The sequence below is a fragment of the Notolepis coatsorum genome (assembly GCF_963971535.1).
Source record: "Notolepis coatsorum genome assembly, chromosome: 3".
NCBI lineage: Eukaryota > Metazoa > Chordata > Actinopteri > Aulopiformes > Paralepididae > Notolepis > Notolepis coatsorum.
This window is the reverse complement of record NC_140167.1, coordinates 25575226-25599603: the sequence shown is the minus strand read 5'-3', so window position 1 is coordinate 25599603 and position 24378 is coordinate 25575226. Positions and strand designations below refer to the sequence as shown.

At 42.7% G+C, this 24378-nt stretch overlaps 2 protein-coding genes across 2 annotated transcripts in view; both read right to left on the bottom strand.

The window, feature by feature from the left end:
- col12a1a (collagen, type XII, alpha 1a) overlaps positions 1–11283 on the bottom strand; it is a 105042-nt gene extending 93759 nt beyond the window's left edge. Inside the window, exons 1-8 of the mRNA XM_084311126.1 lie at positions 11143–11283; positions 10134–10242; positions 5718–5834; positions 4998–5141; positions 4063–4116; positions 1357–1620; positions 844–1008; positions 392–565 (exon numbers count right to left, since the gene is read on the bottom strand). Of these exons, the coding sequence (XP_084167252.1) occupies positions 392–565; positions 844–1008; positions 1357–1620; positions 4063–4116; positions 4998–5141; positions 5718–5834; positions 10134–10206 (991 nt within the window). The 5' untranslated portion in view covers positions 10207–10242; positions 11143–11283. The remainder of the gene's footprint in view (positions 1–391; positions 566–843; positions 1009–1356; positions 1621–4062; positions 4117–4997; positions 5142–5717; positions 5835–10133; positions 10243–11142) is intronic.
- Positions 11284–15816: 4533 nt separating this feature from the next.
- Positions 15817–20927, bottom strand: LOC311225442 (cytochrome c oxidase subunit 7A2, mitochondrial-like). The gene is made up of 4 exons (XM_084310722.1): positions 20800–20927; positions 18924–19013; positions 16733–16817; positions 15817–16063 (listed from the first exon to the last, which is right to left on the bottom strand). Exons 1-4 carry the CDS (start codon positions 20815–20817, stop codon positions 16008–16010), a joined length of 249 nt encoding a protein of 82 aa, XP_084166848.1. The 5' UTR covers positions 20818–20927; the 3' UTR covers positions 15817–16007.
- Positions 20928–24378: the final 3451 nt, after the last annotated feature.

The window sequence follows — 24378 nt, the reverse complement described above, 5'->3', positions numbered from 1 at the left end:
GTAGCCTATGTCGGGAATGCTTAACCTGAATCATTTTTCAGCCCCCCCCCCCCCCCCCCCCCCCACCTCCCTCCCTTCAAGAGGCATTGTCTCTTGCCAGGCCATCATTGTAAATAAGAATTTGTTCTTAACCCTTTCACTGCCACACGGCAGAAGGTTAACCCTTTACTATCACACAACCGACGGCGATGCTCCACCATTAGCATCATTAGCTCCGCATCCGCGGAGCTAATGACGCTAATGATGGAGCATCGCCGTCGGTTGTGTGATAGTAAAGGGCTAACCTTCTGTATTGTCAGAGCAAAAGGGTTAACCGGCTGTCGTGTGGCAGTGAAAGGGTTAATTGATAACGGTAAAATAAAGATAAAATAAAAATTCGAAATGAACGTACTCTCGTCTCCGCTGATCAGGTAACTGAGCTGGTCGTCCACGCCGCTGCACACCTCCCCGATGATCTGCTTCTGCACCTGCTCGATGTCGTCGAAGTTGGCCACGTTGTACACATGTTTGCTGTGCGGCGTGGAGGCCATCTCCCTCAGCTCGTCCTCATCCGCTCCTTTGATGCCTGAATAACGAGGGGGGGGGGGGAAACGGGACACAGAACGATGTTTTAACTAAAACCCTTCAAATTCAAAAGCTGTGTCAAACGTATAGTTTTCAACGTTGTAGTCTTTATGAAAAACTGCTACGAAATGCCAAAAAAAAGGACATGAAAAGAAACATATAACCAAAACTGGAGGGAAGATGTTGTGGTTTTTCTCAACAGCATGAAGCGCCAGCGGTTGAGCTGCACACAGACAGACGTTTCACACGGGAGATGCAAAACACGGAAGGCGTACGTACCGAGGACAAATGTTTCCACCCCGATGTTCCTCAGTCTCCGAGCGTGCTCCTCCACCGGATCCTGGGATTTTCCATCTGTGATGATCATGGCTACTTTCGGGAACGTTTTCCTGGCTCCGGCCGACTCCGTGAAGATGTTTTTTATAAGGTAATCTATGGCGTCCCCTGGAGAAAGAGAACACATAATACAATCCCATAAAAAAGGTTTCGGATAATATTCAGGTTCAGAGCCCTGGATCTCTTGTTTTTGCGATGCGAGCGCATGCTCTTAACTCGTAATGATGGTATCGGCCCAGGCTAAGCTCTATCACCGCTGGAGATGTTAATATTCTCACCATCTGCTTTCATGAAGCTATTGCTAAATCAGAGACTCAGATGTCACAAGGATCGAAGGTCTATATACGTTTACTGTGAATAGCTGTTTGGTCTGCGATTACCTGCAGCAGCGTTCATGCACGTATAGGCTAAGCATTTCCATCGGTTACCTCCCAGCTATCCCTGCCGCAGCCATACCTGTCATGGTGTTGCCTCCCTTGTAGGGCAGGTTGCTGATGGCTCGGAGCAGGTCTCCTCTCTTGGTGAATCGGTTCAGGGGGAACTCTGTGCGAGTGTCCGTGCTGTACTGGACGATGCCCACCCGGGTCTTGTCCTCGCCGATGTCGAAGGCGCCCGCCATCGCCCCAATGAAGCTCCGGATGTGCTTGAAGTTCTCCCTGCCCACGCTCCAGGAGCCATCCACCAAGAACACCAGGTCTGTGATGGAGCTGACCGAACACTCTGGTGGGGAAAAGTAACGGACTGTATCGTAAAGACATTCACCAGAAATAGGGAGAAGGCCTAGTTCTAGATTCAGTAGTTGGACCGTGGTCAATGGAAAATCTGGACCTGTATAGGCAAGTACATCGTCCTAGTTCAAAAGTAAGCCTTCAGGGGCGGCTGGGTAGTGCAGCGGACTAAGCGCCTGCCTACCACCGCAGAGACACTGGTATCGAATCCAGCTGTCAGCGGTACCTCCGGCTTGGTCGGTCATCCATACTAACACAATTGGCAGTGTTAGCGGGTGGGAAGCCGGCGGGGTATGTGTCCTGGTCGTTGTAAACATCGACTCCTACAGGTCGGTCGGGGCGCCTGCTCAGCGAGGAAGGGAACTGGGGGAAGCAGTGTGATCCTCCCACACGTTACACTCCCCCAGTGAGAGTCCTCGCTGTCAGGTGAAAAGAAGCGGCTGGCTGACTCCACATGTATCGGAGGAGACATGTGATAGTCTTCAACCCTCCCTAGACCGGCAAGTGGGGGGGAAAAGCGCAACGACCAGGAAGGGAACGACTAAATTGGGATGGGAGAAAAGATACAGAAAAAGGGGGAGAAAAAGTAGATATAAAAAAGGCCTTCAGAAAATGTTCCACGACGATGTGGTTCTGTGATAAATGAAGTGCCCATGGTATGGCATCAACACCTTGGGTCTTTGAATACAATTCTCACGTTGGCACACTTTCTCTCCCTAGATGCGTGAATGAAATCAAAAGAGCTTGACAGCTAGCTGGATGGCTCAGAGAGCACATTCTAACATCAAAGGGAAAGAATAGGCTAAGAAATAGACGACCAATGCCAAAACAGTGGGCTGGTAAAGTCATTCCACCAGACATGGAGAGAAAAAGAAATATGGCTTCATAGACCAAACAATCAGCGTAGCTTTCATCGTCGACGGTCCATTGTAAATGCCTTCAAACACTTAAATCACAGATCAAATTCTCTGGAACATTTGAGATGACTCTATTGAAATAATTGGCATGACTTCCGTGGATGGTCTTCAATCATCAGCCCCAAAGGTCTCGTTGGGTCTAAATCCCTTCAATCATCAGTCCCAAAGGTCTCGTTGGGTCTAAATCCCTTCAATCATCAGTCCCAACGGTCTCGTTGGGTCTAAATCCCTTCATCCTCAGTCTCAAAGGTCTCATTGCGTCTAAATCCCTTCAATCCTTAGTCTCAAAGGTCTCATTGAATCTAAATCCCTGTTTCTCAGATCCTTATAATCCTCAAAATTTTTATTTTTTTTTTATTTTTTTTAGATTTCTCATTATAACATGGGGGAAATAAGGCATGATTGGACTATACAATCAGGGCTGCTGTGAAAGAGGTTCTATAAGGCATCTGAACCTTCGGGGTCCCGTCTTCTAGCCAGGACATCTGAGCGTGTCTCCCTATCACTCTCCACTGAGTGGGCTCACAGAGGCGTGCAGGAGACTTGTTAAAAATTATTATAATTATTGTAATTACTGTAGTCCTTTCCATGTTTTACAATAGTTGAAAGGGACTGAAGACACAACTAGCTGGCATGGCAGTGACATCACTGACATCCCCACCATTATGGAATCATAAAAGCCCCCCCCCCACACACACACAATCCCATGACACATAACAGCACCCTGTCTCCAAGCTTCAATATGTCCCTCTCTTTTTTGTTTCTTGATATGCAGACTCACTTTCCTATGCAGAGAGTTGGACGACGTTCCACTGTCAAACATCTCTGCCCAAACAGGAAGTAAACTAATCGGTGCTACTTTTACTCATATTATTTCCCCTTAAAATACAGAATAAATTATATTATATTGTTGTTCCCCCTCCATATTTTGTAGTCTCTTTTATAAATAAGAACCGATTTCTTTTTTTTTTAAGTTAAATAATACAATTTCATGGCGTCTGTGTAGCCACTGTGTCCATGGAAACGACAGTGAACGTAGCCATAAAGGTATGGTTTCCCTATGCAGAAAAGACATAGAACTGTTTGCTTTTCTGATAACTACATCAGTGCATAACTCATAAATGTCTAGACAAGCTTAATCTTGGGTTATTTGTAATACTCTATATACACCCAATTCATCATTATAGCCACATTTTCAGCTCTGTGTAGGAGTGTGGCGGAGACTGGTTCCAATTAAAGGATCTCTAACGCATGTGTTCCCAAGCTACTGTTGGAACCCCCCTTGTGTGCTTTCCCGGTGACAACTTGTCAGGAGGTGGAATGTGGGCCTGAACAAATTATTCCGGAAGCGAAGAGAAGAAATATTACGATGAAAGTCCCACGGAAAAGCTATATATTAAATCTTTGGGCGGATTGGAAAGCTCAATCCAGACCTCGTCCAGATTTTGAGAAAGGCCTCAGATTTTTTAGACAGGCCTCGTGCAGATTTTGCTTGACATTCCAGTAAACATACTTACTGACGCTATCGGTCTGTGGCTTCCTGACTCGACCGCTGGTGTTACTGGACTGAACTGAAACACAGAAGACAAACTTAGTTAGACAGAGTTAGTAGAGGTAGTAGCGCTCACAGCGTCCCCTTCCCCTGCTTGTGTCATGTGCACTTTAAATACAAATAAAAAAGACAAGAAAATCGACGCGTCATAAAAGGCCAGTGGACAGGGATCAAAACCGCGTACACACAAACACATTTTGTTCTGCTACATTAGCTGTAAACACGGAGTGACTCGAGTTTCAATAAACAGATGTGATTTCTCCCTACTACTGCGTCTCATGTGGCTAAAAGGAAAATGCCATAAAGGACGGGTTATTAGCTTAAAGGGCAGTGCCACTGGGTTTCAGCATTCAAAATGTGTTATCCCTATGTCACTGGATAGCTTGGTCTGTGCGGTAGCGAACATCTGCTACTGCCTCCCACTGCCAGAAACGAGAAGACGAGCTAGTCCATCCGTTAATCCTCCGTGTCAAGCTGACGCCTAGCTTCGCGGAGAACAAATTGGAAGCGATGGAAAAAGTTACCCTGGCGGCCAGAATATGAGCATGCAACTTCTGGTTAAGACCTAAGAATTTACAAATTAAAGCACATTTTGGATGTAAGAAATTCAAACAAACATTCGATGAATTGACAAACTCAAAGCCGATGGAGCAGCTTGATGTTGGCCTCTGGTTTTAGGCTTTAGAGGGGATGGTTGTTCATGATACTGATTGAACTACCCATGGCCATGCGAATAAGATATATATATATATACGGGTGATACTTCTCTTCAAAGGCTGTCACTGATTTGAGTGTCAGTTACTGTATAGTTACTGTAGTCTATATCACAGGCCTTCACATTCAAATGATGCTGTGCTTAGAATATAGCATGAACCCTATCTTGCCTGAGTATGTACTTACTAGTCAGCTGCCCAAAGATGGGGATACTCTCCTCAGTGCCCAGAAAGGAGTTGATGGACACCGAGTAGTCCAGGTCAGGGGTTAGATCGGTGATAGAGGTCTTGGTGGCAGTAGCAGGGAAGTGCAACTCTCTGGACGGTTCATCTGTGAGGAGAGAGGGGATTGGTTGAGACGACATTTTAAGAGGTCGACAAAAAAGAACAAAAAAATAAAAGAGAAAACAAGGAATAAAGCAGTGACTTGCTGAGGTCGTGCAAAATCCATGTGCATAAATTCCGTTTGGGAGATGTGAATGTTTTATACTTGGACGGAAGATCGACACAGCGCATTATAGATCACAGATTTTTCATAAACCTCTAAAGGCCCATTAAATCCCAAGTCATAAAGCACAGTATAACTTTTAAGTATGTTTTTCATTATTCCTGAAAAGGTAGCTTTATGGAGAAACAAGGGCTATATATCTTTATAGAAGCTGATTTAGGGGCTGCTATAGTACATAGTACATACTTCTGCTATAGTACATACTTGGTCAACACAGCAGACTATCTCAGATTCTGATATCTCAGATTCATGCTGTGGACGTCTTTACATGGAAACAGAACCATGGAGAAGAATGTTTGGAAGACCAATGAAATGTGGGGAATCAAGCGTGCAGGGAGAAGGGTGGGGTTAGAGGTAAGATGATCACGTAGCTGAGTTAAGAGTTGAATCCACACCAACCTGTTTCTGAAACTATGTGTATGTGGTAGCCCTCTATCCTCGAAGAGGGTCTTCTCCATGTCATTTGCACTGTATTCTCATTTAGAATTTTAAATTTCAAGTCTGACGGAGGTTCCACTGCGAACGAGAGAACAAAACAGCATTAGAACACAGACAAGATAAAGGTGTATTTATTTGAGTTATTATTTCTGATCAAATGTCACATGTTCATAATGATATATCTCACAGCAGGTCAAGCATTCATTCACATTGACACCCCAACGACTAACGCTTCAGGACTGAAGCGGAGCTGTTCGTTGTTGGGGAGAGACCAAGAGGATCTCACATCCATTTTTTGTGAAGACGACAAATAAAAGGATTCACATGACAACACTGGGAGGTGGGAAAAAAGAGTGAGAAGCCATTTTGGAGCAAAAGGGTGATAAGCCATTTTGGAGCAAAATGGCGTTTGTTTGAGTTGTGCGACCCCGAGGGGAGGCCGCAGCTCAAAGCACCGGGAATACGCGACGACACGCACACAGACCAACTCGAGACAAACTGTACCGAAGTGCAAACACTGAGTGAACCATCCAACACATGCTTGAGTGCAAGTCATCACAACGCATGCCCCGACCAATGAAGACGCTTTCGATGATGGAGTCGATCTCAGCGGTACAAAAAAAAATGACATTTTCATTCTCAAGTTACTGATTATACAATGGAGTCAAGGTTGCCATGGTAAGTATTTGAAGTAATACTGACGAATCACCATACGTTATATATATATATATACAGAGTATATATATATATACATAATGCCTAATACACCATTTTTTGGGTTGTTTTTTTTAAGTTAAGACTCTCAACACGAGTCGTTGGCACACATCCATTGCAAACCTCACAAAAAGAATACACAACTCGTCACGCTGGTGGAGACGCTTTTGTGTACTTCCTTTTCGATGGCAGCGTGATGCACGTGACGGCATGACGCCATGATGGGACACAATTGTTGGACACATCAAAATGAAGAGACAGTTGAGACACTGTAACAGGAGGAGGTGTGTACATTGAAAGACGACAGAAGCAGTATGACAACGAGGACGCGTGGAGCTCAGTGTCCCACGCGAGAGCTGGCTTTAGCACAGCACCATGCATCTTGTTGTACATGATAAAGTTGTTCTGGGAGTCAACAACTTTGATGGATTGGATGGAGGTTTTCCATGTACAATCGGGGGGGGACCACACAGACAGAGACGACAAACTATATTTTAAAATGATATTCTTCCTCGCCGGGTTCTTCGCATGCGACCTCGGCGGGCCTATAGTGCACGGTTGAGGGGAGATGTGAACTGATGTTAAAGGAGGGGAGGGTTAACGACACACGTGCGTGGGTCACAATTACGGTACCGTCAGATCTATGCGGGGGGGGGGGGGGGGGGTCGAGTGTGTTATATAGGCGGACAGAACGCAGGAACAACTAGACTTCAAAGACATCAAGCTATCTGGCGAGGATCTCTAAAAGCACTGCCTGTCATCTTAAAATGGTTTAGATACAGTATGTCGTAAAGGCACTAGCAAAGCGAAGGCTCACTGTAATCACATGGCTAATAGTTGTAAATTATAGTAATTGTAGACACAAAAGATGAAAGTTCTACAAGAACAAACCTGGCTCACTACACGGCTACGGGAATAAAAGGTATTGATGCTAAGAGGTTAGCACAATGTAATCCGCACTGTCCCAAGAAGGGCAAGCCGTGGTGCTAGGCTACATAAACTGGGAATGACGTAAAGAAAAGTAAGCGCTAAGCATGCATGGGGATGCATGATGTCAGCAAAAGGCTTTGCCATCATGGATGCATGCAAGCTGATGGGGGGAGGGGTGGGGGGGGCTACGATGGAAAGCAAAGAATATCATTCTAAAATATACTTGGATGAAGCCACAGCTCACAACACATTGAATGCACAGGCAGAGGACAAACGGGCCCTGCAGCCCACCAGAACAAATGGGGAGGATTGGGAGGATCAACCAACCTGGCACATCAACTCAAGGGGCCCAGGTGGGTCCGGTTCCCTCACATGTCTCCAGCATCATCTCCGACACCTTGAGACGCATTTTGAGATGTCGCTCGGGGCGGCGTACGTGTGTGCGCGCGTGTGTGCGTGCGCGCGTGTGTGTGTGTGTGTGTGTGTGTGTGTGTGTGTGTGTGTGTGTGTGTGTGTGTGTGTGTGTGTGAGTGTGTGTGTGTGTGTGTGTGTGTGTGTGTGTGTGTGTGTGTGTGTGTGTGTGTGTGTGTGTGTGTGTGTGTGCGTGCGGTGCGTGCGTGCATGTTTGTTATGGGCTGAGCGAGTGGAGCAGGGACGAGGTGTGAGGGCGAGAACATTCGTAAAGGAAGTGGCGCGGGGGTTGGTCTTCTTCACTCACGTGACGTGAGCAACACGTTTGTTTCCCGAATCTTTTCAGCGCAAGTACGGTAGAAACAACCTTATCATCGCTCGTTCACTTTCCTTTGATCTTCTCGTCTCAGGGGGGAAAAAGAAAAGAAAAAAGATCTCTAGAAGAGGTCACTGTCAAAATGAGAAGCGCTGGTGTTGTTTGGACTTGTGGGTTCTCCTGTCAGGTATACGGATGTTTGCTCCCTAATCAGAGGACACCTCACCGGCCAAAAGTCTGGCTACTGTTCTGTTAGTAACCTCAGTCTCCGGCGAGCCAGCCAGCCAGCCAGCCAGCTATCCTGGCTTGTACTGCTGCCAGGGGGAGAGGAGGAGGAGGAGGGGGAAAGAGCGCCGACTCTCCCAAAGAGGCAGAACAGATGCCAAAGTAATTCCGCAACATGTGCTGACATTAAACATTACTGCATATTAACTTTCCATATGGATTGCAACTCAGCGTTTTCGCTGAATGCCCGCAAAAAAAAAAAGAAGCCCCAGAAAGGCTCTTTGTCTTTGCGCTGTCTGAGGATTAATTTGCGCTTCTCGTATTACATCTTTCCATTCCGTTAGTGGAGATATATGGAAGCAGACATCAGCTCTCCCCCCCCCCCCCCCCCTCCCCCCCTCCACACCAAAGTTTTCAGCGGGGAAGGAATCAGAGGTTTTCCATTCCTGTTTCCAGTTTGAGTTTTCCGTATTCTTTGGACTGAAAATGTTGGCATATCAAATTACTTTGACACATATTTCCTTTAAAAGTTATTAACATAATTTAAACAGTATATAGATTAGCACACTTGACATGTCTATGTAATAGCCCTTAACATAAATTACTATAGGAACAATATTGTATAAATCCACTCATCCTATTATTTATTTTTTATTATTATTATTTATCATTTAAAAAAAAATGTACACTTTACATAGTTGGGTGGCTTTTATACAATACTGTAACTTAAAACATTCAAACTAATGTACTTGTATTTCTATTGGACTTGTCGTTGCAATTCTGCAACTACTTTACAGACAAGGCATGTTACATTTACATGGGTTTACATGATAGACTATAAGCCCAACATAATCATGAAAGTATGGGAGCAGGTTGGAGGCTTCTCGTATTCCTATGCATAATCACAATGGATTGGGCAACTTTTCTGCCTAATTTTGTTTTGGAAAACGGAGTTAGGTTTTGATATCATGAAGGAAAATCTAAAACAGCAACAGCGCTGTTAAAAACAATTAGTCCTAAAGAGGAACATTTTAGCCATGAAATGGTTTTAGTTCCACTTCTTGTTAAATGCACTCTTGTTTAAAGACACATAATTGGAAATTGCAAACGAAATAAACTTTACCATTCTTTCGTGTCTTCTATACCCTCGCCAAATCTGAATGGGGAAATAAATGACTGTCGGGGTATTGGTTTTTAACCACTAAATCGTTGGCTAGATCAAATCAAACAAAGTAGTGGATTTTGACTTTCCATCAAAGACTATAGTCTCTGGAGGGACATCAGACAACAAACAGTGGAATTGTCCTAAGAACCTAAATGACAAACATCATCAAGATTAGTGGCGCGGACGTCTTCTGACGTTCCACTGCACACAGTCAAGGGACATACACACGCAGCTGGGAATAACTTTATTCAATTTGATTAAAACATTTTCCATGTGATGGCAAAAAAAATATCACCCACAACCCATGTAACTTCAAACAACCAATGGAAATAGAGGAGAGGAGAGGAGAGAGAGAGAGAGAGGGAGGGAGAGAGAGAGGGAGAGAGAGAGAGGGAGAGAGAGAGGGAGAGAGAGAAAGAGAGAGGGATGAGAGTGAAAGGGAGAGAGGGGAGAGAGAGAGAGAGAGAGAGAGAGAGGTATGAGAGTGAAAGAGAGAGAGAGAGGGGAGAGGGAGAGAGAGAGAGAGGTATGAGAGTGAAAGGGAGAGAGAGAGAGGGGAGAGAGAGGGAGAGAGAGAGAGGTATGAGAGTGAAAGGGAGAGTGGCGGTCGCTTTACCTTGAGCGTCAACGGAGGAGAACAGGGCTGCTGCTACGAAGGCAACCGCGGCCAGTGAGAGACCTAACTTCATATTGAGCTCTTCTGGGTCAGCAATGCATGAATGAATCTGGGGACAGATGGATCATTTTTCGTTTTGAGATTCAATGAGTAGGCCTACGAGTGGGAAGACTGAATGTATCAATCAGCTCGGTGTGACTAGAAGGCGTTCTGCCAAAGGGACGAATTCATGACTTCTAGTTCTATGAATGGGCGAGTCACCTCGTTTAAATGTAACTGGGGAAATGCTGCCAAATTGGGACTGGCGCATTTATCATCAGATTCATCACCGAGTAAATTTGTTTTTATCAATTACATTTAAAAGAGGTTGACTTCTAGAATGGATATTTAGATTATTCTCCCTATATAGATGATCAGAATCCATAAGCTCCCGTATGTCTGTCATCTCTTTACCGATGCATAGGCTGTGCGCCCCTCTTAGCGCACCAGGACATATATTGCATTTGAGGGGCCACATTCACCGTCTCCCCTGCTGTGGCCCTTCGGGGGAAATTATAGTCAATTTGATGGAAATTCCTAAAAATTGATTTGATATATACATTATTTTGGCTACTTTTGTCAAACGACGTGAAATCAATTCGACATTACTTACAAGGACACTCGTGGATTTAGTCTTAGTCCAAAACTCCAAATTGTGATAATTTCAAAGAAATATTGTGATTAGAATGATGGAGTCAATTGAAATTCCAATTTCAAAATACTGCAAATTCAATCCAGCTAAAGGCACTGCATTTAAATAAATAGCTCTACCAAAAGTATAGAGATCAACATTTAGACAGTTTATGACAATTATTTCCACCACAAATAAATAATCAATATCTTGAAAAGACAGTATAAAGCAGGGAAACAAATAGCCTCTCTAGTAACAATAACGAAAAAAATGTTTTTCCGTAATGATAAAAATTATGCAAACATTATTTGTTTTGTATCAATGAAGTTAGGTACTCACCCAATCAAACAAATAAAAAAAGTATAATAAATCGACAGAATTTCAGTGCAGCGTCCTCAGACTCCCCTCCTCTACAGACTGGACCCTTCTCTCCTCTCTCCTGCTACTGGAAGCTCCAACTGCAAGATGTCCAAGAAGGGAAAAGCCTCTTTCCAAGTGGGAAGAATCTTTCCACAATCGGCTACTTAATAGGGGGCTGTTCCCAACTCCTCATTTGACCATCATGGGCTTCTCTTACGAAACCTAACGGGGGGGTGGAGGCCTGTGGCTGCCAGTGTGATGTATGAAACACCCCCCCCCTAGGAAGGATGCACTTCTGGAAACTGCATTCTTCCCAGCATTCCTTTGGCATGGCGATTTAATCTGTTTTACATGTAAGTGTTTTAACTAGGCCTACTACACAATGGTGGGGCGGCTCAGGATTGGATGGGCCGCTAGATAATCCGATTTTTTACAACAGATTTTTTAAGGTCAGCAGGATATAGTTTATTCTAGGCACATTCTCGCGCAGGTTGCAAACTATACACATTTGTTGCCAGTTCCACTGAAATAAAAATTGCTAATGAAAATGTTGCCTCGCTGGCTAAAACTCTGTCTATCTTTTATAATTACCCACCATCCAAAATAAAATGAAGCCATGCTCCCTTATTACAATAGCCTCTCCCCCATAACGAATGAGTTCTCTAAAATGTATATTCTGAGCTATTAGCAACACCATATGCCGAAAAGGCCACCTCTATTTGTAACTTTATTGTAACTATGATAAATTGCATAATCTCTGCAGTGCGGAGTGAAGCTAAAACTAAGATCTACCATCTCTACTGCCAAAACGATTACAAGCCTATTCTTTAACCATTGGTGCCCTCTAGTGCTCAAATTAAGAAGTACACTTCAGTGTTGGTAGAAAGTGGTGTCTATATAAGACAGTGAGGAATAGACCAGGTGCATAATGCTGGCGGCCTCCCAGTCTGACATCATTCAGTCCCCCTGGCCAATCCCACCCAAGACTGCAACACACATACAGGCTGAATGCCAATGTCTGGACTTCTCTCATTCCTGAGAGCACAGGGTTGTTCGGTAGTGTGTTAGTGTGTGTACCAATGAATGACAAAAAAAGTAAAAACACACAACAAGAATGACATTCCTCTATTATAGCCAAACTCTATTATTTTTCTATTCCTGGAAAGTGGTAGAATTTTGTCCTTAACAACTACATCCTATTTTATTTGTTTTTAATCAGGGACAGTGCACATACAGTAAATCAACATCAATATCACAATGTAATGTTTTTTTTGGGGGGGGGGGTTGTGTTTCTCCCCCTCCGCTCTGATTGATTGATTGATTGATTGATTGATTGATTGATTGATTGATTGATTGATTGATTGATTGATTGATTGAAAATTGTATTAACAGATTGCAGAATGGGTACAATACAGTACAGCTCAATACACACAATTGTTAAGGGGATGCAGACCAGAGAAAGACTTTCGTCTTGTTTACATCAGGGTCCCCCATTTTCAATTCATAATGACATTTATGACATACACAACATACACAGATATAAAAAATCTAATCTACTCATCTAATCTAATCTAATCATGACATTTATGACATACAGATATACAGTAGTTACATTTGTGACATACAAGATATGCAAATATACAGTAACCTACTGTTAAACAGAGATCCTAACAGTAAATATATACATACGAGGGGGAGGGAAATGTACATTTGGAGGGGGTGGGAGGGTGTTTGGACATTTACGGGGGCCAGTTTCGAATTGCAGCCTCCCGTAGGTGCTCTTTGAGAGCGGTTTTGAATGTGGGTAGGGATTCACATTTTTTTATGGCTGTGGGTAGGGCGTTCCACATTGATGTGTCGAATCTGGGTTGCACATGATTTGTGGAACTCCCTCTGGTTTTTGTGGAATTTGTGGAATTCACTGACCTTTGGGAAGTACCTCGACATGTACATGGATACCTTAGTGGTATAGTGTATCTTGTAGACCAGGCCCATTGCAAGTTGCTGTACTCTGTCGTCTACTCTAAGCCATCCTAGCTTGTCAAAACGGGCTGGGGTGAGGTGTGTTTTAGGAGTAAGGTCAAGCAGTAGTCTGACCAGCTTGTTTTATGATGTTTGTTATCTTGTTTTTAGTGCCTTTGAAGTGCTTTTGTACCATGCGGTGCAAGCATAGTCGTAGTACCCTTGAATGAGTGCTCCTGCTAGTCCTCAGGGTATTCTTGTTTACCAGAGAGGAGATCCGGTACAAGAATCTTGTTCTTTGGTTGACTTTTTTGATTACATTGTTTGCCACCTAGTAATAAGGTTCCCAGTTCCATTCCAGCTCCTACTGGCAGCGTGTTGTCGTGTCCTTGAGCAATACTCTTAACCCCTAACTGCTCCCAATGAGCAGGTTGGCACCTTGCATGGTTGCCTCTGACGTCGGTGTGTGAATGTGTGAGTGAATGGGTGAATGTGAGGCATACGTTGTAAAAAAAAAAAAAAAACGCTATATATCAACCTACCCTCATCTCACCTGGTCGGGGACTGACCCTAAGATTAATCTGTCTAGTTTAGTTAGGAGGATGTCTATTTGCTCCCATGTCTGCTTTTCTGCTTTTTTTTTTTTTTTTTTTAAGTTAAATGCATCAATCTGGTGCACTTTGAGAGCAAAATAAAGAGGCTAGATCTATGATGAACTTTGTGCTCAAAACACAAAATCGACTAGACTGCAGTGCTTTCTCCCTGCAGCCTTTTCCTCAGGTCAGTCTTTTCCATTAAGCACCCCCCACAGCCCAAATGAAATTATTTTTTTATAGTCTAGTTCATAGCAGCGGCGGTCCTAATGCATATCTGTTTTGGATTACGGAGATGTGATTTATAGACATGCAGCGGCTTCCACTCTTAAGCCCTTAGACTCTGTTTATCATTCAGCCATTAGATTTATCACCAGTGATAGTTATGGTACTCACCATTGTATCCTATATAATAAGGTGGGGTGGGCCTCTCTGGCAGAGAGACGTAAGTTGCATTGCAATCTTTTTATCTATAAAGCCATAATTAGAGATTGTCCAAATTATATTAGTTCTTTATTGGAATGGACCACTGGACCCTGTCGTACACGATCCAGTTTTTGGCTTACACTTAGAGTGCCTAGAGATTGTACTGAACTTGGTAGATCTGCTTTTGGCTTTTTTGCCCCTACATCATGGAATACCCTGCAGGAAACACTGAAACTAGACACTCTAGTGTCTATGGGTCGGTTTAGAACCTTAATGACCAATCAGGTCACAACAATATGCAATTGTTTTTAAATTATTACCCGTTTTAATTTGAGCTATTTTATTCTTTTCAAAATATCTTTTATTATTTTTTTTAATGTATTTTAAAATGTGCTCTTAATTATTCTGATTGTCTGATGTCTTTATATTTATGAACACACTGTGACACTTGTGTATGTAACATCTCGACGGCACTGTAAATGAGTTTAATTACTCAGTGTATTATCGAGTATAAATAAAGATTGAATGAATGAATATAGGGGAAACACTGCATCCTGTATACATACGCTTGCAGTAGTTCTTAGTTCCATCTATTACTCAATTTCACAATTATCTTATATACTTTGATTCTACTGTCACCATGTATGCATATGCCCACTACATGTATTTATTGCTCCATCTCCACCCCACTACAAACATGGGAACTCTCTAACCCCTGTCCCCAATCTCTCTGAGTGCTCGTAGTGTTGACCAAGGTGGTGGATGTCTCGGGGTCTTGGCCAAGATTGCAGTGACTATTCTACGTGCACCACCGAGGCCATGGATCAGCTTCTTACCATCTTCAGTCTGTGGTCTGTCAACGTGGTTTAGACGTTGAGTTCATTGCTGGGTTAAGTACTTCTATTCTATTCACATAATATGCTTACTACATAGTTACTGTATATCTATTCTATTCACATATATGCTTACCACATGTATCTATTGCCATGTCCGCCCATCACAATCACGCAAACTGTCTACCGCCTGTCCCGTCTCCCTGTGAGTGGCTGTCTCGTGGTGATGACCGGAGTGGTGGACGTTCCGTGATGATGACCGGAGTGGTGGACGTTCCGTGATGATGACCGGAGTGGTGGACGTCCCGTGATGACGCAACCCTCTCTGCGCCACCTCCATGCCTCAAATAGATCCGCCATCAGCTCTATTTTTCAATCTTTCAAAATGTTGCTATTGCATGCACTTATCTGTGTTTCAGATAAGTAGTATAGACATTAGCATAGTATAGGTGGTAATATAGGCAAATGATTGGCTTACATTTAAGGTCCAACGAGTTCAGTCTGAACTTGGCAACTCTGCCGTTTGTTCTGATGCACCAGTTTCCTGGAATGACCTTCAACTCACTAAAAATCAATACCCCACTATCCTATGGACAATTTAAAACCATGATCACAAACATCCCTACCTCAGTATTTAACCCATGTTTTTAATTTATTTAGACCCCCCCCCCTTTACACCAGTTGTGTCCTATTTATGCAAATATACCCCCCCCCCCCCCTTTAAACGTACTTGTAGTCTCGACAACATTGCAAATGAGGGTAAAACTTTGATGTTAATTTTATGACATGGGTGTGAAATCAGTTTTCACACACACAAATTAATTTCCAGGACACACATCTGAAACAAATAATTGCTCTTTTTATTATCTGTGGCTCATTAAATTGTACAATCAATAAATATTGATCCCAGGCATGAAACATACACATTTGTATCGACTAGGACAAATAATCTCCCAGATTAAACATTATGTACAACAGAGAAGTGAATAACAATGATTAAAAGACTCCCCCTCAAGGATGTTCCCGGTCACTACGGCTTCTTGGGCATGGCTGCCACAGCCAGCTCGTATAAAACACACCCGATACCTGTGAAACCATCAGAAAGAAAACATTAAAATATGTTATATGACTAAAATACTTAAATTAAGCTGGTTAAGACACACCGACGTTGATTTAAGAAATCGCTAAATTCTAATAACAATAATCTCCCCAAGCGGTCTGACATCACGTAAACCACTGCCAATTGAACATACTGGTACTTTGTTTCAATAATACCTCTTGAGGTGATGGCCCCAGCAGTATCTATATTATAGCTCCCGCATACAGAATTTCACATTCATAAACAGGGTTCCTGCAGGTTTCAATAAGTCAAATGTAATGACTTGGACTTTTCTAAAACCACTTTGAATCAAATTTAATACCCATTCATGACTATAATGGCAAAAAGCTATGAAGAAAAATTACTATGAAGGAAGTAATTCCGTACAAATTGTTGGGGGGGGGGGGTCTGCTTACTTTTGCAGCCCAGACATTCCCCACAAACGCACCATTTCCCCTCAATCAACGTCATACAGAGAAGTTATCGCAACATAGAAGTAGCTTCCTAATCAAATTCATTTTCTAAATCATATTCAAGACATTTTTATGGCCTAAAATTCTGATTATTAAATGCAAGACCTTTTAAGACCCCTGCAGGTACACTGATAAACATTTTAGTTTTCATATTCCTCAGTTTCAAATGAATGGTTGGCCTACCAAATACTGTGAGAGCCATGGTGCCCCTGTACAGGATGGCATCCTTCGTGCCGCCCTTCAGGTGAACGGGCATGCCGTTGTCCGTCTGGCCGAACAGAGAAAAAGCAAGTCACACACGAGTCAAAGAACGGTCCTGACTGATGCTATTGATACCGAGTGGCTTGTCAAGGCTTTAGGTTCTAATAATAATGGTCTGACTTGTGGTGGTAAGAGTACTGTAAAATACTGTAAAATAGTGCAGGTTTAAAATCATCAATGTCACTAGAAATCCAGAGATTGAAGATGTTTTGTGTGTTACAGAAGAAAAGAAAGAGCACGACTTTTCCCTGTACATTATGACTCGGTTGTTCTCCAACCAAGCGTCGACTAACACTATCTTTACACTTACCGTTAATCCGATAATTAAAAACTGAGCTAATTTCTGACGGTTGCGGATGTGATTCACAAATGAACAGAACATTATGCAGAGAAGCAGCAGTTACCTATGGCGCCAAGATTCAAAAAGCAAGGGGTAGGGTATGAGCTCACTACAGATACAGTCATCTCTATTATGCAGGAATCGGCAAAGCCTGGAATAGATGATTTGGCGTTGGCATTTTTTTGCTTGTCACACTACATGCACAATTAGTCCAGCCACCCCCCCCCCCCCCCCCCCCCCCAAACTACAGGCTACAGGTAAAAACCTAGGGGACAACATGACGCATACTTATCTTTTCAGGCTACAAGGCCATACAAAAAGATTCTGTCTCCAGAACCTGGGAATAAAGTACAAACTTTAACCGTTAACATTAACCATTACTTTGAAAAATCACACGTCGTTTCTCGTTTTGAATACTTACCGGTGGAAACTATAAGCTATTCAATGACAGGTCTAGTCAAAGAAGACATTTGTAACATATTACCACTCTGAAGTCAGGACAAATGTACTGTACTTAATAACATGAGAAAGGCTAACCGTATCAACTGACTGCATTCTTGATCACTAGTTTGTAGTCGATATGAGCAATTAATTACCCATTATCCGTTATTTCTCATCAAGGCTTTTATGAACCAGCTCCCACAACCCAAACATGTCACTGAGTGTATTATTACATTCACATTAATATTCTGATATTATTCAGGATATGAGAGCACTCCATCTTTGAGACGGCTCATGCTCAACGCAACATCTTGTTTACAACATCCAGGTTAAGCAGCACATATGTCAACTAAAAGAAAATTTGCTGGGATATGCTAATATTAGCCACTGATATCCCATTCACTGTTGGGCATTGGTGTAAGTTCTGTTTCCAAAGTAAAATGTGCTACATTATGTTGGTGGAAGCTACAAAAGGCTGTGCGTAACTCTAACCTCCAAATCAACAGAACTGTGAAAACGAGCTCAGAACGGAACAGACAAGCTCAAAATAGTTACGGAAAACCAGCCGATAGCCTCTTAACCTCATACTTAACCACACCTACATATAACCCATATAACTCTGTATGGTATGTGCTGTATACACACACATACATATCTACATCTGTCTGTACATACATAATGAGTTATAGATATGTTACGTAAATGGAAGGCTGTGTGAGCAATACCCGTGTGTACGAGGTGAAGACCGTGAAGGTCATGTGTATATGCATTTGTGTGTAATAGAGAGTGAGAAAGCGAAAGAGAGGGGGGAGAGATAAGTGTGTGTAGATAAGATTACTGGGAATGACGTAGAGCAATTGTGCATGTGTGTGGGATAGAGAGAGAGGGAGGGGGGGGGGGGGGGGGATAGTGTGTGTTGGTAAATTTCCCCATCACACTTCATCCCATCAAAGGCGTAAAACCAGAATATCACTGCACTATTCCAGAAGGGTCAATGCAGAGAGGGTCACTGCACTATTCCAGAAGGGTCAATGCACAGAGGGTCACTGCACTATTGCAGAAGGGTCAATGCAGAGAGGGTCACTGCACTATTGCAGAAGGGTCAATGCAGAGAGGGTCACTGCACTATTGCAGAAGGGTCAATGCAGAGAGGGTCACTGCACTATTGCAGAAGGGTCAATGCAGAGAGGGTCACTGCACTATTCCAGAAGGGTCAATGCAGAGAGGGTCACTGCACTATTCCAGAAGGGTCAATGCAGAGGGTCACTGCACTATTCCAGAAGGGTCAATGCAGAGGGTCACTGTACTGCCAGTGTCCTCGGTAGAGTTTACCTGGAACAGCTTCTGTTTCTCCTTGATCCTGTTGTCTATTTGTCGACGGACGCTGCTGCTGAACGTCCGCTGGGACAGCTGGCGAAGACTCTGTTGACAAACAATCCAGGATTCTATTATGATGATATGACCGGCGGCCATACAGCTTACTACTGAATTAACTTAAAAGGAACACGTCAACATTATGGGAAATGCGCTTACCGTCTTATCCAGAGTCAGACAAGAACATTGGATATACCAATTACGTTTTACATTTATAGTCATGCCTCAACGTCGCATCATGTCCGAAAATAAATACAAGCACTACACCGACACTGCAAATGACAGTGTGGATACATAAATAAGAACTAAACCCCATCGCGTAGATATTAGCTATAGTGTTGCACGCTCTTGGCCACCTGCCTTAGCACGCACACACATGTGTACAGTGTACTGTATAGCCTATGTGCGTAATGAATGAACAGTAGGCTAAGCTTATATGATTCTAATAACTAGTTTTATTAGGAGATTGCAGATACTGTATGCGCTGCCCTATAGTAGTAAAGGCTTCCGCGCCACAGAGGTCCACGCAGAATTACACGCCAGCCTGACTCTGGGCACCTTTACTACTATACTAATAAAACAAGTCATTCGAATAATATAAGCCTACTGTTCATTCATTACACACACGTAGGCTATACATTACGCGTGTGTGCGTCCAGTCCACTGAGGCAGGAGCACGCAACAAGACGGTATAAATATGGAATATGAATAGTCTATTATTCCACTATAGCAGCTGTATGACGGCAATACATTTGAATCTAGTCTAATTTTGATCCGACGCTAAATCGCTTCCACAGCGACCTGTTGAATACTGGGGTCAGCACATGATCAGATGCAATAAATAGGAGTCAACAACAAGGTTTTTGCCTCCAAATCTTTGCCCAAGTCTCGACTACACAACCTTGTGCAATATGATTATTCTTTCGGTTTGGGACTTTTGAGTTTTTAACCAAAGGGCGATGGGTGTGCCGTCACCAGGAATCTATGATATTTACAATCCTCTCACGCTGCTATTATTATTATAAAATGGCTGGATTATAGCCGGGTCATGTGACGTTACTGTAAAACGCTTGACCTCCCTTGGGAGGTCATACACACGCATACGAGCCACCAACTGAAAAGGCTGAGAACCACACGTCTATAGGGTGCTTAACTTAAAGAGGGTCAAATAGGGTGAACATTATCCTATAAATAGCCACGATGACTTCAGCCAGCAGTACCTTATGGCAAAACACATACACCACAAGACATTTTGTTTTGACTGATAATACTAGCCTTGCAAAGGGCCCTCTGGGCAGGAGTTTGGAGTTATTAAGTATGACTGGTCATAGAGATGGGTTAAGAGTCGTGACGACAGGACTGTCCTATTTACACTTACAGTATCTTAACGTGTGGTCAACAAACCTGGTTATATGTGATCAAATAGGCTTTTGACTGATTATTAATAATTATGAATCTATCTTGGCTTGCCTGACATCACACCAATGACATCACACCAATGACATCACAACAAATCAACCCTGTGTAAAACAATGTCCAGTGGTAATGCATGAGTCATGACACAAGATTATAAGACATCTGGAATACATGTCATTTAGAAACACCGGCACGTACTACGTTATCATTATTGTTTATAGCGAAATAGAGTTTATAATAACCTTCATTGTATTTGATAGCATTTTTTTATGAAGGCTAGCTACTAGCTAGTACAGTATCGCTAACTCTTGACATTGAGAACATGTTGAAGTACTCAACACACAGCCATTCACGACACATTCAAAAAGCATGAAGGGACACGTTATTGTCAATTAAATACACTAAAAGTACACCTTACCGTGACTTGTCTGTACATGTTGGTAAACTTAAACGAGCTGAGAGGTGAGACGCACAAGGACACCGACGGACAGCTGACTGATTTCCCACAATCCTTCGTTCTTCTTCTTCTCTTGATTTCCAGCAGGCTGTTGGGGGTATTGCTGCCGCTTACTGTTCAGCCTTGAGTACTGCACAATGTTCATGCTCGGGCCTCACAATCCGTCGTGACTGATTGATTGATTGATTGAAAACTTTATTAACAGATTGCAGAATGGGTACAATACAGTACAGCTCAATACACACAATTGTTAAGGGGATGCAGACCAGAGAAAGACTTTCGTCTTGTTTCCACCAGGGTCCCCCATTTTCAATTCATCAGGACATATATGACATACATGACATACAGATAGTCAGTACTGCTACATCTATACATTTGTGACATACCAGATTTGCAAATACAGTACTGTTTGTGATACAGAAGGAGTCAAGAAAAGGGAGTATATACATTTGACGTAGAAACTGTACATTGGAGGAGGTTGGGTGGGGGGGGTTGGGTACACTGGGATATTGACAACCATACTGGGTAATTTACATTGGAGGTGGTTGGGGGGGGGGGGGGGGGGCACACTGTATAAACAAGCAAAACTGTACATTGAGGGGGGGGAGACTCTGTACAAACAAACAAAATTGTACATTGGACTATTGACAAAACCATACTAGGTAAATGACTGTACATTGGAGGGGGTTGGGTTAGGATATTTACAGGGGCCAGTGTTGAATTGCAGTCTCCCGTAGGTGTCTCTTGAGAGAGGTTTTGAAAGTGGGTAGTGATCCACATTCCTTTACAGCTTTGGGTAGGGCGTTCCACATTGATGTGGCATAATTGCGAAACGTGTTTAGTCCCTTATTTGAGCCGAATCTGGGTTTAACATGATTTGTGGAGCTCCCTCTGGTGTTGTGATCGTGGTATTCACTGACCTTTGGGAAGTATTTTGCCATGTACATGGGTACCTTGGTCGTGTAGTGTATCTTGTAGACCAGGCCCATTGCAAGTTGCTGTACTCTGTCATCTACTCTAAGCCATCCTAGGTTGTCAAAGTGGGCAGGGGTGAGGTGGGTTCTAGGAGTAAGGTCAAGCAGTAGTCTGACCAGTTTGTTTTGAGATGTTTGTAATTTTGTTTTTAGCGCCTTTGAGGTGCTTTGGTACCATGAGGTGCAAGCATAGTCGTAGTACCCCTGAATGAGTGCTCCTGCCAGAGTCTTCAGGGTATTCTTGTTTACCAGAGAGGAGATCCGGTACAAGAATCGAGTTCGTTGGTTGACTTTTTTTATTACATTGGATGCCATTTTGTCACAGGAGAGATTAGCCTCTAGGATGGAACCCAGGTAGGTAATTTCATCTTTCCTTGTGACAATATTGTCACCCACTGTAACTGAGAAGCCGTCGGTCTTGCTGAGTTTGTTATTTGAACCGAAGAGAATGGACTCTGTTTTGCCCATGTGTAATGATAGTTTGTTATCAGCGAGCCATATGCAGATTCTGCCTAGTTCCGAGCTGAGGGTTTTTTCAACCTGTAACTTGTTCTTGTCAGAGACCAGCAGGGCTGAGTCGTCCGCAAACATGTGATGTATCTTCTGTTTTTCATAACAGAAGATACATATTATGCAATCGTCATAAAATAGTGGATTTCGCTCCTCTTTATACTTTGAACAGAACATGTTGTATGGTCTCTTCCTTTCCACAGCTCTCACATAGGCCACCCACCCTCATGTTTCCCAATACGAGCCAGTTCCCATGCCAGTCCACACAGTGAGTCTTAATTCTGCTAAATGTCCCCTCCTCTAACTTTTTAATGTCTTCCTCCCTTCTCAGTCTCCCACTTGCTCCTTTATAAGACTGCTACAGTCAGACACCCCCCAAGGCCACTCTCAAGTACCTCCTTCCGTTTCAATGCCTCCATGGCTGCTGCTATACCAGCCTCAGTCTCCTGATGAATTGAAAATGGTGGACCCTGATGTAAACAAGACGAAAGTCTTTCTCTGGTCTGCATCCCCTTAACAATTGTGTGTATTGAGCTGTACTGTATTGTACCCATTCTGCAATCTGTTAATAAAGTTTTCAATCAATCAAGTCTTCGACACCCACGTGAGTTGCGAACCATGGAAAGCACACCCTACTTCCAGCCGAATCCACTCGGTATAGCGCTAATAACAGTTCTGAGACGAGGTCCGGTCTGACCCGTGACCCGCATCATCAGTGCAGCCAGCCGAGTCTGAGCAAATAACTACCTGCTGCAGCCTCAACTTCCTCTAGTCTCTACTAGCGATGTCCCCGATATTATCGGCCTACCGATATTATCGGCCTACCGATATTATCGGCCTACCGATATTATCGGCCGATATTGGCATTAAAATGTAATATCAGAAATGATCGGTATTGGTTTAAAAAAAAATATATATATATATATATTTTCTTTTACATTTATTTAACCTTTATTTACCCAGGCAAGCAAGTAAGAACAAATTCTATTATTATTTCTATTTATTCTATTCTAATTTTATTTATTGTGAAAAGTATGCATAATGTTGTGTTTTTGGGGGGGGGGGGGAAACGCTGCATATATCGATATCGGTTGATATCGGTATCGGAAATTAAGAGTTGGACAATATCGGTATATCGGATATCGGTAAAAAAGGCAATATCGAACATCCAGGGGTCAGCAACCTTTTTGACATGGAGTGCCTGTTTGAAATATAGTTGTAACTAGTGTGCCTCAACAATATTCCATGCATCGTAATTTTCTTTTCTCATAATCAGGTCTTTTTAATGATTTTTTTTACATTATTACATCATTATTGTTATTGTTATTATTAACAATATTATTATGATGGTTGTATCAACCCTAAATCTGAGTTGGGGGGGGGGGTGCAATGCAGACAAACAGCTGCATACAGTGCGACCATTTCACTCACATTTGCCCATTCATTTTTGGACACATCACACACCATTGGTGTGTGTACTGTACGTGTGCTGTCATAGCTCCACCTACAGGCCTAATGGAGAACACCAGGATGTGAATGGAGGGTGAATGTGAGGTATATCGTGTAAATAAGTTTTGATTGATCGCAAGACTACACTGTAAAAAAATATATAATAATAAGTTACCAGAACTTAAAAATATTGAGTTCAGTTACTGTGCATTAAGGTTTTCAGTTTTCAATCCATAATAAGTTAACAGAAAAATAAGTACACAACCACATTATTTCAACCTAATAAAACTATGTTTATTGTCATTGTTTTAAGAACACAAGTTGACTTGGTAATACTCACATTTTGAGTAAAGAAAATTGCTTTTAACATGTGCAATGTTCAATGAAATAGAAAAATAAATAATACAATTTGTTGATTAATCCCACTGGTCACAATGGTGACCGTAATAATGTTTTTGTTATAAGGCTCTGCAAATGTTACTGAATGATGTAGCAATTTCCAGCTAAATTGAAATAATAAACAAATAAAGGGTCTCAATTAAATATGTGGTAGTAAAAAGAACCTGTGGGAGGATTTCAACAAGATAAATGCGACAACAGTGCAAAA